Below are 16,699 nucleotides of genomic sequence, written 5' to 3'. Positions count from 1 at the left end.
AGGCTGGAATGGCTGCTTCAAACTTTGCCTTTTACCAACTCTCTTCCATGCACAAAGCTGTATCCCAGTAAGTCTCACATTGCTGCACTCAACACAGCTGATCATCTCTCTTTAAATATCCTTTGTTCTCTCCCATCATCGAATCGTTCTCCTTAGCACCTCTTTGAACTTTGGGGAAAATCTTTCATGTTCTCCCTGTTGCCCCCACTATTGCGTTAAATAAAAGTTAATGACCCTACCTTGTTTGTTTATGATCTTACCAACTGCTTGTTTACTTGGAATTCACTTAGCCCCAACTATTTCAAACACATACCTTTAATACCTACACTCCTTTCATGTCTCAAACCCTTCCTGACAATCAGCCCCCACCTTAATTAAGTTACTTTCACACACCGGCAACTCTCAAGCATGCTGTGCAGAATAACACATAGACCTCAAAATTATTAAAAATAATAAAATCTCTTCGAACATAGAATATTATAGTGCAGTACAGGGCCTTCGGCCCTCGATGTTGCGCCGACCTGTGAAACCACTCTAAAGCCCATCTAACTATTCCGTTATCGTCCATATGTCTATCCAATGACCATTTGAATGCCCTTCGTGTTGGCGAGTCCACTACTGTTGCAGGCAATGCATTCCACGCCCTTCCTATTCTCTGAGTAAAGAACCTACCTCTGACATCTGTCTTATATCTATCTCCCCTCAATTTAAAGCTATGTCCCCTCATGCTAGACATCACCATCCGAGGAAAATGGCTCTCCCTGTCCACCCTATCTAATCCTCTGATCATCTTGTATGCCTCAATTAAGTCACCTCTTAACCTTCTTCTCTGTAATGTAAACAGCCTCAAGTCCCTCAGCCTTCCCTCATAAGATCTTCCCTCCATACCAGGCAACATTCTGGTAAATCTCCTCTGCACCCTTTCCAATGCTTCCACATCCTTCCTATAATGCGGCGACCAGAATTGCACGCAATACTCCAAATGCGGCCGCACCAGAGTTTTGTACAACTGCAACATGACCTCATGGCTCTGAAACTCAATCCCTCTACCAATAAAAGCTAACACACCGTACGCCTTCTTAACAACCCTCTCAACCTGGGTGCCAACTTTCAGGGATCTATGTACATGGACACCGCGATCTCTCTGCTCAGCCACACTACCAAGAATCTTACCATTAGCCCAGTACTCTGTCTTCCTGTTATTCCTTCCAAAATGAATCACCTCACACTTTTCTGCATGAAACTCCATTTACCACCTCGCAGCCCAGCGCTGCAGCTTATCTATGTCCCTCTGTATCTTGTAGCATCCTTCCGCACTGCCCACAACTCCACCGACTTTCGTGTCATCTGCAAATTTACTCACCCATCCTTCTACGCCCTCCTCCAGGTCATTTATAAAAATGACAAACGGCAGTGGCCCCAAAACAGATCCTTGTGGTACACTACTAGTAACTGGACTCCAGCCTGACCATTTCCCATCAACCACCACCCTTTGTCTTCTTCCAGCTAGCCAATTTCTGATCCAAACTGCTAAATCACCCTGAATCCCATGCCTCCGTATTTTCTGCAGTAGCCTACCGTGGGGAACCTTATCAAACGCTTTACTGAAATCCTGTCACATCAGAGATCGTACAGAAGAAATTTTCAAGGATGTTGCTGGCAATGGAGAACTTCAACCAAGAAGAAAGATTGGTCAGGTTGGAATTGTTTTCTTTGGAGAAGAGGCTGAGGGGAGATTTGATTGAGTTGTATAAAATTATAAGGAGCCGGAGTAGACTCTTCCTATCTACTCTATTTCCGTTAGCAATAACAAGAGGGTATATTAGAGAAGGATTGGAGAGGAGTTTGTTTTCATCGAGAGGGTGGTGGGGAACTCACCGTCTGTAAAGAGACAGAAACGCAACATTTCTAAAGATACACTTTCTAAAGATATGCACTTGTCGTGCATTGTCTCCTGAAGGTGGGATTAGACTGGCTAACGCCTCCGCTCCAGCATGGACACGAGTCGTTCCTATATCATATATCTTTCGATGTGGGTGATGGTCCCGCCACTGTCAATGGGATTTCCCATTGAATCCACCCCACACTGCCCAGAAACCGGCCAAGGGGATTCACCGCCGGCGGAACTGAGGATCCTGCCAGAAAATCTCCCCCCCCCCCCCCCCCCCCCCCCAAGGTTTCTACCTTTCCATTCTTCAACTTTACTATCCTTCCCTTTTCTTAACTGATTAGTATTAATAGTTTTTCTTCTGCTCTGAACAAGTACTTTAAGATGTCTTGCAGAACATGAGCGGAGCATTGGGAAAATAAGGTGTCATTACAAATGGTGGGAGACAGATGCTTGAGGCCATTGAAACCACTTGAGTGAACAGCATTGGAGCAATGCTTATTTTGCACACCGGTTTAACATAGGGAGAACAAACAGGCAGTTTATTTTACATAAAGATAAAAGCAAATTACTGCAGATACTAGAATCTGAAACTAAAACAGAAAATACTGGACAATCGCAGCAGGTCTTGGTGTCTGTGGAAATAGAAGGCAGCTAACGTTTTGTCAAAGTGTCATCCAAACTCGAAACGTTAGCTCTCTTTTCTCTCCTCTGATGCTGTCAGACCTGTTGAGATTATCCACCATTGCCTGTTTGAGATTAATTTACATCTGCTTTTTCTTTTGCTGGGCCGCAATGCCTGATTTTTCTAGTTCGTGTAAGACTGAGAGTATTGAGTATTATCATACTGGTGGGTATTTAGTATCATAAGGTCACATCTGTATCAATCAGTGTTCACAGAGTATTTTGCTGATTGTTTGTGCATAGAGATTCGACATTTGAGAGTCATAACAATGTTTTACATCTGTGAGTGAGCCATATAATAGCTTGCCGTTGGTATAAGTACAGACGTTAGAGATGCTTGTCAGAACAAGAATAATTATGATAAATTATAACTTTAATAAATATTAATATTCAAAATAATAATGAAAACCGTAATCCGGGAAGGAATCCAGGGTTATTGGGATAAGGAGGGAAAGTAGGGTTGAGGATTATCCAATCAGATTAATGAGGATCTCATTGAATGGTGGAGCAGACTCGATGGGCCAAATGGCCTACTGCTCCAATCTCTTATGGAAACTAGTCACATGCAGTTTCCTTCAGGTTCAGGAGATGCTAGGAGTTTGTTTGCACAGAATAGTAGTAGCACAGGACTTCAGTCCTACCGTGACTCTGTCCCAGAACTGACTAATTTCCAGAGGTGCTGGTCCTTTGTGCTGCAGATCACAGTCCTAGTAGAATTCTCACCATCACCCTCACTCTGACTCCCACCATTTGAGGCCAGAAAATCTTGCCAGAGAAGCCGAAGCGGCAGAACAAGAGCTGAGGGGCCTGATAGAGAACCTCAGCCACAATTCTGAAGGAGTTTGGCTTGAAATTAAGAGAGGGGATGTTTCTGCCTGGCCTTCAGCCAGCAGAAGAATTGGGAATCTTCACCATCTCCATCCTGGGCCTGTTTATTACTCCCATCAACCAGGAGAAGCAATAACTGATGGGTAGGAGGGAACTGAGCTCGATGTCCAGACTGAACAACATTGTCAGCATTCATGTGGTAACCTGGGAAAGGGGCGAGTAGAGCTGGTTCTATTGGGTCTGGAGTGAGAGATGGCATGAAGCTTCATTACCCTGTTTTCTTGCTGCAATTTGACTATGAATGCCAAACCAAATCCAACCCAAGGTCTTAAATCTTTGCACTTAAAGTTGACGGCATGCGAGAGAATGAGTGCTGACAACTCCTTTTACTCTGAAATAATTTTGTAATCCAGTAAATTATACATATTTTAACCTAATTTTCTAAATTTAATGACCGTTTTGATTCCGTTTATCTGACAGGCTTTTATTGACTAAACATTAAAGATTCAATTTATCTTGGACCACAAAATATTTATTTTTATATAATATGTTTGCATGTTTCATTTACCAGAAGGCTAGCAGTGATGGAAACTGGTAACCAGACTTGTACAGGCACTTCTAAAAGATATCAGCTATGCAATATACAGGTCAGTGGAACCACTTACTGCTGGTATAGCTTGGTTATTATGGTATGGTCAATATACAAGGAAACACTTACTGGATGGAAGTTCACTGCATGGAAAACAGCGACGTAGCACATAGCAACTGGGAGTGTGCTACAAGGAACACTTGTAGGCCGGAATTCTCTGGCCGTTCGCTGGTGGCGGGATTCTCTGGTCCCGCTGGCAGTGGACCCCTGTCCATGGGATTCCTGCGTGGCGTGGGGCAGTTTCAATGGGAATGCCCATTGACAGCGGCGGGAGCTGAGAATCTCACCAGCAGTGAAAGGCATGTTGCCGCCTGCCGCCGAGAACAATGTGGCTGGAGAAACCCGCCATAATGTTTGGCAATGCGCCACAGAGGAACAGAGAGAAAGGCGCAGACATTTGTCTTGGGAAATACTGAACCAACCATCATAATCTCATTGTCTGACATTCGGATATATTGTCTTCAAAAGGACCCTGTATGAGCACGGCTGGCTCACCAGCTGAGAAAGCAGGCAGCCACGAGGGAATTATCCCAGATTAGGGACAGCAAGGGCAAACTAGTAGCAGAGCTGGAAAAGGTCAACAAGGCATTCGAGACCTTTTACTGGGGGCTGTACACCTCTTGAGCCCCCAGCAAGGGACTTGGGTGTGAAGCAGTTCCACGATGGACTGGACATGCCTGTCGTGAGGGAGGATAGGAGATGGGGGCTGGAAGCACCACTAGAACTGGGAGAGGTCATGGAGAGTATTAACTCCATGAAGGCGGGGAAGGTGCCGGGACCAGAGGGTTTCCCAGCGGATTTCTGCACAAGATTCGGGATCGCACGGGCCCTGCACCTGTGGGGGATAGACATAGACACGAAAATACTGGAGGACTGCGTACCAGAAATAGTAGCCGAAGACCAAACTGGCTTTGTCAAGGGTAGACTGCTAGCATGGAACGTCAGGCACCTGCTGAACGTGATCATGACCCCATCCGGGGAGAGAACACCTGAGGTGATCGTTTCCCTGGACGCAGAAAACCTTCGACAGACTTGAGTGGAAGTACCTCCGAGGTACTGGGGCAGTTTGGGCTAGGAACCGGGTTCACCGCCTGGGTGATACTCCTATACAGCAAAATACCATCAACTCTGTGCAGCTGGAAGTACTTACGGGCACAAGGCAGGGATGCCTGTTGGTCCCGGTGGTGGAGGACAAATGCGAACAGTGCCAAGGAGGCACAACCAACTGCGCCCACATGGTCTGGTCTTGCCCCAGACTTGCTGGGTCATGTCCAAGGTGATGGGGAAAAGTGGCAATCTTCGGGGTATCAGAACAGCCAGATCTGTTCATGGAGAGGAGGGCCGACGTTATTGCCTTTACCTGCTGGAGAATCCTGCTCGGCTGGCGGTCAGCAGCACCACCCAAAACTGCTGACTGGCTGTCCAACCTGTCGGAATTTCTCCAAATGGAGAAAATCTAATTCTCCATCCAGGGCTTCTACAGTGCGTGGGATCCATTCACTCCGTTGTGGCCAACAGTTAATAAGCCAAGGAAAAGGAGAGGGTTAGGGTTAGGAGAGGGTAGTCACAATACAGCAAGGAGAGGATGGGGGGGGGGCATGGAACCCAAATATGCCCAACAAATAGCAAGGTATACGGCATCACACCAACGCAACTGGCGAAGGACACAAGCAGACTAGGGAAGAATGACTAGATGGCTGGGGGGTGGTCAGGATGAAAAGGGGGAGAGGGAGCAGGGAACCCAGCCAGAGTCAAATGCCTACTGAGAAACGAAAAACCGGTAACAGTAACCACTATTGTAAATAATGTAAGACGACTGATGTGTAAATATTTCTCTTTTTTTTCTTTTGTTTTCAAATGTATGTCCATGCTTATCCTTGCTCTCAAAACTCCATAAAACAGTCAACAAAAGTAGGGCAACAGCTAGGAGCAGGGACTGTTGAAAATGTGGAACTTGCTGCCTTGGGAGTGGTTGAAGCGAATAGCATGGATACATTTCAGGGGAAGCTAGACAATCACACGAAGGAGTTGGGAATAGAGGATTATATTGGAGCTTAGCGGGAAAGATGGCTGGCACTATACGTGAATATTGTTTGGGAGCATACACACCTGAACAGAGAATAGCTGTTATGTGCTGCTGCGTGGGAAGCAAACGAGACCAGTCACCAGAATCATGAACAGGTAATGGTACAAAAATCTAGTGCTGTTTGCCATTTCAAGTGCCACTACAAAGACTTACTTGGGGAAAACAGCACCAGGCTGCTCCCTTCATGGCCCCCACCTGGATATTTCCGCCTGGATATTATTGAAGAAACCACTAAAGGCAGCAGTGGTTCAAGCCACATGTTTTCCCCAATATCTCAGGATTCCACACAAGGACAGAGGATGGTTGAGAGTACATGTGTATGACAAAGTAGGGCAAGGGAATGGTGCAAAGTGGATGCTTTTCAGTAATCCAGCTCCAGTTTGGTAGGCCAAATAACTCTTCTTATGTAAAACTCTGTGACTCCTAAGGGCTGAATTTTGCCACTGGTTTTGGGACCCATTTGTTGGGTAAGAAACAGTTTTGAGCCTGCAACTGCCATCAGTGCGACTGACTGAACAATTTTACCGCAAGTGACCTGCTAATGGGTCAAATGAGCTGCTATGTAAATCAACGGGTGGCCAGCTCTGAAACCTCAGCAGTATCACCAGGAGGGGTGTTTCTGAGGCAGAATCAGGTCTCTGGTCACCTCCAAGTAAGTAAATATAAACAATTCAGAGGTCCAAGAGTCGGTTTGTGGGGATCACAGTGGCTGCCTTCCCTGCCTATTTTTGGGTCCCAGGATCATGGATCTGTTAGCTGCCATTAAGCTAAAGGCTTTGCCAAAAGTTACGAGGTGCCGCACCTTTGGCAAATTGCTGTCTGCTTGATAAAAGGGCCCATGATAGGCCTTTAAAACCAGCTGCTGCCTCTGGTCTCGGCTGCTGTCCCCCTCGAGTCCATGTCAGAGAGCCATCGACACGAGTCCCCCACAGTTTCATCATTCTTCCTTAAGCAACAAAGGGGCTGGTAAAATTCAAGCCTTGAATTTTATTGGAAAAAATAAGATTTAATTAATTTGAATGTTTTACAGCCGCGTTGATTAGCAAAGAGAGGATTCACACCGTGTTGCTTATTGGGTGGAACAATCTTAGTCAACAAGTTTGGAATTGTATACAGTCCTTGAAATTGTGTTTAACTTTTGATTCCAATGAGTCCCCCACAACGGCTTCCACAACGCAGCACCACCTCACTACAACATTTAGATGTCAGAATAGATCCTGTGCTCATCTGCCAAATAGAGTTGTTGTGAGCAGCTGAAAGCAATAGGCACTCTGGTTAAAACTGTTTTTCCCAGTCCCTGACTAGTACAATACTGTAAATTTGTATCGCACTGTCCAGACTTGCATTGTACTCTTTCGGCTAATAACAGCTGCCATGTATAGCAACATCCATTCTCTTAAAGGCCGAGTCTATGTGCCATCTGTTAAAGATGGGAAGACCATTCCTCTAGCAGCATGTTGAAGATATCCCAAAATACTTCACAGCCATCACTGTTGTGATGTGGCAGCAAATTCGGATGTAATAAATTACAATTCAGCATACTTTTATATCTGCTGCAGGAGTGCCCAGCTAATGGGAGGAGCTTCCGCGATGAGCAGTGTTCATCGTTTAACTCCCGTGTTTATAATGGAAGGACTTACAAGTGGAAACCATTATACCCAGGTGAGGAACGATGTACCTGTTGCACTGGAACTGTTTGATCTCACACACTATTGAAACAGTAAGAAAGAGTGAGCAAGCTTTCTTTTTTCAGGTGCAAGCGAGGTAGCTGCAACACAATGACTTACAATTCACTATGGGCAGAATTTCCCCAAAATTTATCAATCCCAGGTTCAGACTGAAAACCAGCGCGTACCTCGCCGGATGCTGAAAACCAGCGTGTACCTCGCCGGATGCACAGCCGTGCTTTTACTCCAGATCTTCTGGCACTCAGCACACAGGGAATCTGGGGGTGTGGTTTGTGCTATCACTCTGGCAGGCGTGGCCTGATGGAACCATTGGGGCTCGAGACTGGTTACAATATATCTGAACCTGACACTGACAAATTTTGGGAAAATTCCACTCGCTATCTTTTCGTTTGTTAGTGACAGTTTTTGTTTTACTTTAATGCCAAAAATTTGCTGGTGTATTTTAAGATTTTCCTCTATATTATGGTTGACGAACAATGCAGGGAGGGGGCCAGTTAGCAAGTCTCTGATTTCTGTCTTGCCCAGTAAAGGCATGTCGTAGTCATACCTTCTGAACCTACATTGAACTTGAGGCACGATCAATTTGGCTGGAGACGAAGTTGAATTCAAACAGGCTTTATCAGTATCTGAAGTGTGGCCTCCTACAGCAGCTGAAGAAATGGCTGCTGGCTGAAGGCCACGCATATTTATAACCCGGCTCCTGGGCGGAGCTAGCATGCAGGGGCCCAGGTGAACCTGTAGTGCAGGTTCTACCGTACAACCCTTAATATAGGAACACAGTGGTTTACCACATTCACCCCTGTTAAAATTGAGTCCGGCGGGGGTGGAAAACTATATACAAATCACAATCTTTAATATTTACAGAACAGTGGAAAAAAAAAATGTCTGGTCATCCGGTGGGCCGGTCAGAGGTTCAGCCGGTCCGGCGCCTTGATCGTCCTCTGGGATCGACGAAGTGGAGCCGGCGATGTTGGTGCTGTCATGGTCGCAGTTGACTCTGGGAGCGTGCCAAAATCCTCTTCATCAACGGGGTGGGCAGGGGGAGGACGGACGGTCCTAGGGGGGTTGCTGGGGGTGGCGGGGGAGGGGAGGGTGGTGCGGGGGCGGAACCTGCTGGTGCCAGGTCCCTGAGGGCGACGGTATCCTGGCGGCCGTCGGGGAACGCCTCATGGGTGTACTGTGGGTTTGCGTGGAGCAGGTGCACCCTTTCCACCAATGGGTCCGCCTTGTGGAGCCGCACATGTTTAAGGAAAAGCACGGTTCCTGGAGCTGTGAGCCAAGTTGGGAGTGATACCCCGGATGTGGACTTCCTGGGGAAGACAAAAAGGCGTTCATGCGGTGTACTGTTAGTAGCAGTGCAAAGCAATGAGCAAATGGAATGTAGTGCATCAGGGAGGACCTCTTGCCAGCGGGAGGCCGGTAGATTTCTGGACCCTAGGGTCGGCTGGACGGCTCTCCATACCATACCATTCTCCCTTTTTACCTGTCCGTTTCCCCGGGGGTTGTAGCTCGTCGTTCTGCTGGAGGCGATACCCCTGCTGAGCAGGAACTGGCGTAGCTCATCACTCATGAATGAGGATCCCCTGTCACTGTGGATGTAGGCGGGGAAGCCGAACAGAGTGAAGATAGAATTAAGGGCGTTAATGACGGTGGCAGACGTCATGTTGGGGCATGGGATGGCAAAGTGAAAACCGGAGTATTCATCGATCACACTGAGGAAATACGTTTGTTGGTCGGAGGAGGGGAGGGGGCCTTTGAAATCCACGCTGAGGCGTTCAAAGGGGCGGGAGGCCTTCACCAGGTGCGCCCGGTCCGGCCGGTAGAAGTGCGGTTTGGACTCCGCACAGACCTGGCAGTCCTTGGTGATCGTCCTTACTTCCTCGACGGAGTAGGGCAAATTTTGTGCCTTAATGAAGTGGTACAACCGAATGACCCCTGGGTGACAAAGGCTGTCGTGCAGGGTCTGGAGTCAGTCTACCTGTGCGCTGGCACCTCTGGATAGGGCGTCTGGGGGCTCGTTGAGTTTGCCAGGGCGATACTTAATCTCGTAGTTATAAGTGGAGAGCTCTATTCTCCACCGTAAGATTTTGTCATTTTTGATCTTGCCCCGCTGCGTGTTGTTGAACATGAAGGCTACCGACCGTTGGTCAGTGAGGAGAGTGAATGTCCTGCCGGCCAGGTAATGCCTCCAATGTCGCACAACCTCAACGATAGCCTGGGCCTCCTTTTCGATGGAGGAGTGCCGAATTTCGGAGGCATGGAGGGTGCGGGAAAAGAATGCCACGGGCCTGCCTGCCTGGTTGAGGGTGGCGGCAAGGGTGACGTCCGATGCGTCTCTTTCTACTTGGAAAGGAAGTGTTTCGTCTACAGCGTGCATTGTGGCCTTGGCGATATCAGCTCTGATCCGGGCGAAGGCCTGTTGGGCCTCTGCCATCAGGGGGAAATGAGTGCACTGTATGAGTGTGCGGGCCTTGTCCGCATGGTTTGGGACCCACTGAGCATAATATGAGAAGAACCCCAGGCAGCGTTTGAGGGCCTTGGGGCAGTGGGGGAGGGGAAGCATCATGAGGGGGCGCATGCGGTCGGGATTGGGTCCCAGAACTCCGTTCTGGATCACGTAGCTGAGGATGGCTAAGCGGTTTGTACGGAGAGAACACTTGTTGTACGTGAAGTTGAGGAGAGTGGCGGTGCGGAGAAATTTAGTGAGGTTGGCGTCGTGTTCCTGCTGATCATGGCCGCAGATGGTCACATTGTCTAGGTACGGAAACGTGGCCTGCAAGCCGTACCGGTCGACCATTCGGTCCATCTCCCTTTGGAAGACCGAAACCCCATTGGTGACGCCGAAAGGGACCCCAAGGGAGTGATATAGCCGTCCGTCTGCCTCGAAGGCTGTGTATGGCCGGTCCGATTTACGGATGGGGAGCTGGTGGTAAGCGGATTTCAGGTCCACCGTTGAGAAGACCCGGTACTGTGCAATCTGGTTAACCATGTCAGATATACGTGGTAGGGGGTACGCGTCGAGCTGCGTGTACCTGTTGATGGTCTGGCTGTAGTCCATGACCATTTGATTTTTCTCTCCAGACTTAACCACTACCACTTGAGCTCTCCAGGGGCTGTTGCTGGCCTCGATGACTCCCTCCTGAAGCAACCGCTGGACCTCGGACCTGATGAAGGCCTTATCCTGGGTGCTGTACCGTCTGCTCCTGGTGGTGACGGGTTTGCAATCTGGAGTTAGATTGGCAAAGAGGGAAGGAGGATCGACCTTTAGGGGTGGTAAGTGAGGGGTGATAAGGGTCCGCCGAAATTAAGGGCCAGGCTCTGAATGTTGCACTGAAAATCCAGGCTAAGGAAAAGTGCAGCGCAGAGGTTAGGGAGGACGTAGAGGCGAAAACTGTGGAACTCTACATCTTGGACTGTGAGCATGACCGTGCAGTACCCCTGGATCGCTACGTGATGGGATCCGGAGGCCAGGGAGATACTTTGATTGGTAAGGTGTACCTTAAGGGAGCAGCACCTTACTGTATTTGGATGTACAAAGCTCTCGGTGCTCCCGGAGTCCAGTCGGCAGGAGGTCATGTGGCCGTTGACTTTCACGCTGGTGGATGCGTTGGTCAGAGTATGTGGTCGGGACTGGTCGATTACCATGGATGCGAGTCGTGGTTGATTTCGGGTAGTGAGGCGGCCGCTGCGTCGGGGTCCTGAAACGCCGTTGGTCTCCATGTGCTGCGGGGTGGACAAGATGGCGGCGCCCGGAGGTCCTGGGGGGTCACAAAATGGGTGCGCCCATGGAACGCACGTTGCGGGGGTGGAGCAAGATGGCGGCGCCCATGAAATGCACGTGTTGTGCGGGGGAGAAGATGACGGCGCCCATTGCTCACACATGGCCTGGGGAGGATAGCGGCGCCCATTGTCCGTGACCGGGGGGGGGGGGGGTGACCGCTGCCGCTGAGCGGGCCTGGTGCGGAGGAGACTATGGCGGCACCCATTGCTCGCACATGGCCTGGGGAAGATAGCGGCACCCATTGTCCGTGACCGGGGAGGGGGGGTGAGGGCTGCCGCTGAGCGGGCTTGGCACACCGCTGCGTAGTGGCCCTTCTTCCCGCAGGCCTTACAAAGGGCAGCGCGGGCTGGGCAGAGTTGGCGGGGGTGTCTTTGTTGGCCGCAAAAATAGCATCGGGGCACCCCGGAGATCACCGGCTGGCGCGTAGCGCAGGCGTACTGGGTGGGTAGCGCCCCCGCTGGGGCGGCTGCCTGTGGGGCCCATGAAGCGTAGGAGGAGTGGGCCCCGCGGTTGGGGGCGTAGGACTGTACATTGTGCAGGGCGACCGTCATGGAAAACGCTAGTGTTTTAGTCTCTGCGAGGTCGCGCGTGGCCCCTTCAAGGAGCCGCTGCCTGATAACATCGGACGCAATCCCAGTTACAAAAGCGTCCCTCATAAGGAGATCTGAGTGCCCCTTAGCTGTAACGTCCTGGCAGTCACAGTCCCGAACTAGTGGGATCAGGGCCCTCCAGAAGTCCTCGATTGACTCGCCAGGTAGTTGAGTACGCGTTGCGAGAGCGTGTCTGGCGAAGAGCGTGTTCGTCTTCTGCTCATAACTCTCTCTTTGAGTCGAGTCATAGCGTCAGCGTAATTGGGCGCATCCTGGATCAGCGGGAAGATTTTAGAGTTGAGTCTGGAGTACAAGATTTGAATCTTCTGAGCCTCTGGAACAGGGGTCGGCGCCGCGTTGATATACGCTTCAAAACAAGCTAGCCAGTGCTGAAAGTCCTTTCTGGCGTCGCTTGTGTGTGGATCCAGCTGCAGTCGATCTGGTTTAATCCGGAGGTCCATCTTCTGAATCAGATACTAATAAATTGAGGGACGATCAATTTGGCTGGAGGCGAAGTTGAATTCAAACCGAGGCTTTATTAGTATCTGAAGTATGGCCTCCTACAACAGCTGACGAAATGGCTGCTGGCTGAGGGCCACGCATATTTATAACCCGACTCCTGGGCGGAGCTAGCATGCAGGGGCCCAGGTGAACCTGTAGTGCAGGTTCTACCGTACAACCCGTAATATAGGAACACAGTGGTTTACCACAGAACTCGGTGTAGAATCTTCTAGAATTGACCTTACTTTAACAAATGGTTGATGATGGGCTGCAAAATATGGCTGTTGAAGGTAACCTGGCTTTCAGTGTGTGGATTCAAAAGTTGTCACGTCCTCTCGTAGGACAAAAGGACATTTTCCGGACGAGAGGTGGTACTACCTAGCACCGGAAAATATCCAAGAAGAGATTTCCTGACTTGAAGGGATCGCTCTGAAATCAAGATATTGGTTAAGTCAACCCCCAGGGTGAATGTCTGAAAACAATAATCCAGGTTACGGCTTAGCAACCTAAACCCTAACCCTGACCCAATCTAAACCCAACTTCCAATTTGTAAAGGGAACTGAGAAAGAACAGGTACAACAGCCATAGTTGGTCTTCCTATTTAAATGTGATATCTGCAAAAGACAAAATTCAACAGCAGTATCAGAAAGTACAGTAATATCTGTGCCTTAAGAGCTGGAAATGGTAAAATCGAAAGTTTTCAAGCCTGTGCCTGTGCAGAGGCAGATTTAATTGGAACATTCAAGAGGGAACTGGATTGTTCTCTGAAAAGAAGGAATGTACACTATTAAGGGGTGAAGGCAGATGAATGGCTCTGCTCCTGCAGAGCAGACAGGCTAAATGGCTTCTTTCTGTGCTGTTAACATTTCTGTGATAATCTACGACCATGAAAAGCCCATCCTGCAAGTGTGTACATGTTTTCTGGGAGACAGCCATGATGCACACAGTATTCCCAGTTGCCACAGCTTTTCCAGCTCTCCACTTGCCTTCGAGGATTGACTCTTGGTGACTAGGGCTACCCATTGACGACATTGCTTCTCACGCCGGTGAGGAACCTTGCTTTGCAGCAGAGGAAAGATACAATGCTAGCCACGGGTCCAACAATCAAGCAGACTATTCAACTGCTGAAAATATAATTCTGATCCTTCGACCAATCTGGTGGAGCCCTCCAGTATTACCCATTGGGTGTTTGCATAATGGGGTGGTCTGCTGTGCTCTCCCGTCTGACGCTGCAGATATCACCACATGAATGAATTCAGTCTTCATTTGACAAGGAAGATGCAATACAGGATGCTGGGCTGGTAACACATGAGGAAGAGGCCTTTGTTCCGTGCCTCCCTGGCAATTCTTTCAATGCCTCTTGCATCCGGTTCAATCTAAGACCGCCTGAAACAATGATGCCCTTTGCTACTGAATTGTATGCTGCTTGTCTCCGCCTTCCTGCCAGTATTCCGCACTGAATGTCCGAGTCAAGAAGCTCACTTGCAGAACATGGAGGGTATGTAAATATGACCAGCCACTACATTGGCAGACATTGAGATAGCAAGGGTAAGGGTGGCTTCTGCCAAAGCGTGAAGGAAACCTTCAGCGATTGTCCACAATGAGGGTGATCTTGCTTCAATTTAAGTAACAAAAATAAGACCAAGTTTGTTGCACCTGTGAGAGCTAGAGCGCATGAGTTTAGGCACTTGCATTTGCCCCTTCGAGATGCTGCCGCTTGTGGTTCATCCGTAGCTGAGGTGGAAGCAGGCTACATTTTTATTGTCATTTCTAAATATTTGTTAGTGAGAACATCGCGAACACTTCTTACTTGCCAGCAATATAAAATAGTTGTATACACCACTCAATTTCAGGACACTTTGGAGAACAAAAGTATTTTTTCTAAATATTTGAGCACTGATTCATTGGCCACTTACTGAGACCTCTGGCCACTTACTGAGACTATAAAAGGTAAGTGTGCAAGAAGAGGATAGACTCTTCTATCAGTCTTAAAAACACTGCCCACTGCCCCTGCTGCAATCTGCCCAGCAATGTGGAAAATTGCCCCGGTGCATCCCCGTACACAAGAAACAGGACAAATCCTACCTGGCCAATTACCGTCCTTACCGCCTTCTCAGTCTACTCTCAGGTCCTCAGCAAAGTGATGTAAGGAGTCATCAACAGCTGAATCAAGTGGCACTTACTCAGCAATAACCTGCTCACTGAAGCTCAGTTTGGGTTCCGCCAGGGTCACTCAACTCCTGACTTTACAGCCTTGGTTCAAACATGGACAAAAGAGCTGAATGCCAGAGGTGAGGTGAAAGTAACTGGCCTTGACATCAAGGCAACATTTGATCCAGTGTGGCATCAAGGAACCCTAGCTAAACTGGAATCAATGGGGAAACCCTTCTCTTGTTGGAGTCATATCTGGCACAAAGGAAGATGGTTGTGGTGGTTGGAGGTCAATCATCTCTGCTCCAGAACAGCACTGCAGGAGTTGCTAGGCCCAACCATCTTCAGCTGTTTCATCAATGACCTCCCTTCCATCATAAACTCAGAAGTGGAGATTTTCACTATGTTCAGCACCATTCATGTCTTCAAACAGGCACAGTAGAAGATACAAGTTTCATACCAGAAATAGATGTTGAAATGGAGAAATTAATATCCATCATCAATAGGTACGTAAAGAGAAATATTGGTGAGGACAAATGTCCCTTACAGTCATAAATGGGGGAATTTATAATGGGGAACAAAGAAATGACTGAAGAACTAAATACATACTTTGGCTCTACGTTCACACAGCGAACACCATGACATAGCAGAAATGTTGGGGAGCGCAGGATCTAGTGAGGGGGAGGAACTAAAGGAAGTCCGTGTTGAGGAATAGATGGAATTGAAGGCCGATATATCCCCAGGGCCTGATCTACATCCCAGACTATTTGAGGAAATGACCCCAGAAATAGTGGATGCATTAGTGGTCATCTTCCAGGATTCTATAGACTCTGGAACAGTTCCTGCAGATTGGAAGGTAGCTAATGTAACTCCACTATTTAAAAAGGGAGATAAATAAAGGTTTAGGATAGTAAGTATTTCATCCACCACACAGAACATGGTGTCCGAAGTGTGCAGCCGGGATTGATAACTAGACAGCCAGCAGATGTGAAAACTGTAGAGAATAATCAAAACTTAGGCTGCAACTTTGTGACTTCTTTTGCAATTTTGTCTGTGTGTCTTACTCGCGATGGATGACATGTCAGTCCTATGATATGTGGGAAATAAGGCACGCTTTCAGCATCCCTAATGACCATGTGCCAAAGGTATTCTGTCCAAATGCAACTTCTAGCTAACTGCATTTTGAAGCTGGAGCAGCAGGTGGACTTGTGGAGCATCCGCGATGCTGAGGAAGTTGTGGATAGCATGTTTAGCGAGGTGGTCACACCACAGATGAGGTTTACACAGGCAGAAAGAGAATGGGTGGCCATCAGGAACAGTAAAAGACTCCGGAAAGTAGTGCAAGAGTGTCCTGTGGTCATCCCTGAACCTATGTTGGTTCAGGGATGTATCTGAAACATATTCCGCTTTGGAAAATGTATTGCGGGTGGGCCGGGGGGGGGGGGGGGGGGGGCGAGGCGAGAGGAGCAGCAGCCAAGTTCATGGCTCCGTGGGTGGCTCTGATGCTCAGACGGGCAGGAGGAAAGCGAGTGATTGGGGATTTAGTAGTGGGACCTGTACAAACCGGACAAGTTGCACCCAGGCAAAGCTGGGCCTAATGCCCTTGCGGGGGCTTTTACTAGTTCTGTTGGGGAGTATTTAAACTAGTGTGGCAGGGGGATAGGATTCCTGGCCTGCATGTGACTAGATCCACAGCAATGAGGTTGACTTTCTTAAATGCCCTCATAATTGGGCAATAAATGCTGACCCAGCCAGTGTCGCCCAATCCCATGAATGAATATAATTTTTTTATAAATCGGTAGCTCAAAATCCCTGGTTATAGAGTCTCCAGACATGAGAGGGAAATTTAAAAA

The 16,699-nt window shown here is 48.5% G+C and overlaps 1 protein-coding gene across 7 annotated transcripts in view; it reads left to right on the top strand.

Annotated features, from left to right (window-relative positions):
• adamtsl2 (ADAMTS-like 2) overlaps window positions 1-16,699 on the top strand; it is a 154,534-nt gene that overhangs the window by 29,425 nt on the left and 108,410 nt on the right. For 5 of the 7 annotated variants that reach the window (XM_072488951.1, XM_072488952.1, XM_072488954.1 and 2 more), the window contains 2 exons: window positions 3,972-4,047; window positions 7,695-7,797. In XM_072488951.1, coding sequence (XP_072345052.1) covers window positions 3,972-4,047; window positions 7,695-7,797 — 179 coding nt within the window. Of the gene's footprint in view, window positions 1-1,570; window positions 1,698-3,971; window positions 4,048-7,694; window positions 7,798-16,699 lie in introns of all 7 variants that reach the window. The other 2 variants (XM_072488956.1, XM_072488957.1) reach the window with 2 other exon arrangements.

This window comes from Scyliorhinus torazame, chromosome 22 (genome assembly GCF_047496885.1).
Source record: "Scyliorhinus torazame isolate Kashiwa2021f chromosome 22, sScyTor2.1, whole genome shotgun sequence".
Taxonomy (NCBI): Eukaryota; Metazoa; Chordata; class Chondrichthyes; order Carcharhiniformes; family Scyliorhinidae; genus Scyliorhinus; species Scyliorhinus torazame.
This window is presented reverse-complemented; position numbering and strand designations above follow the sequence as displayed.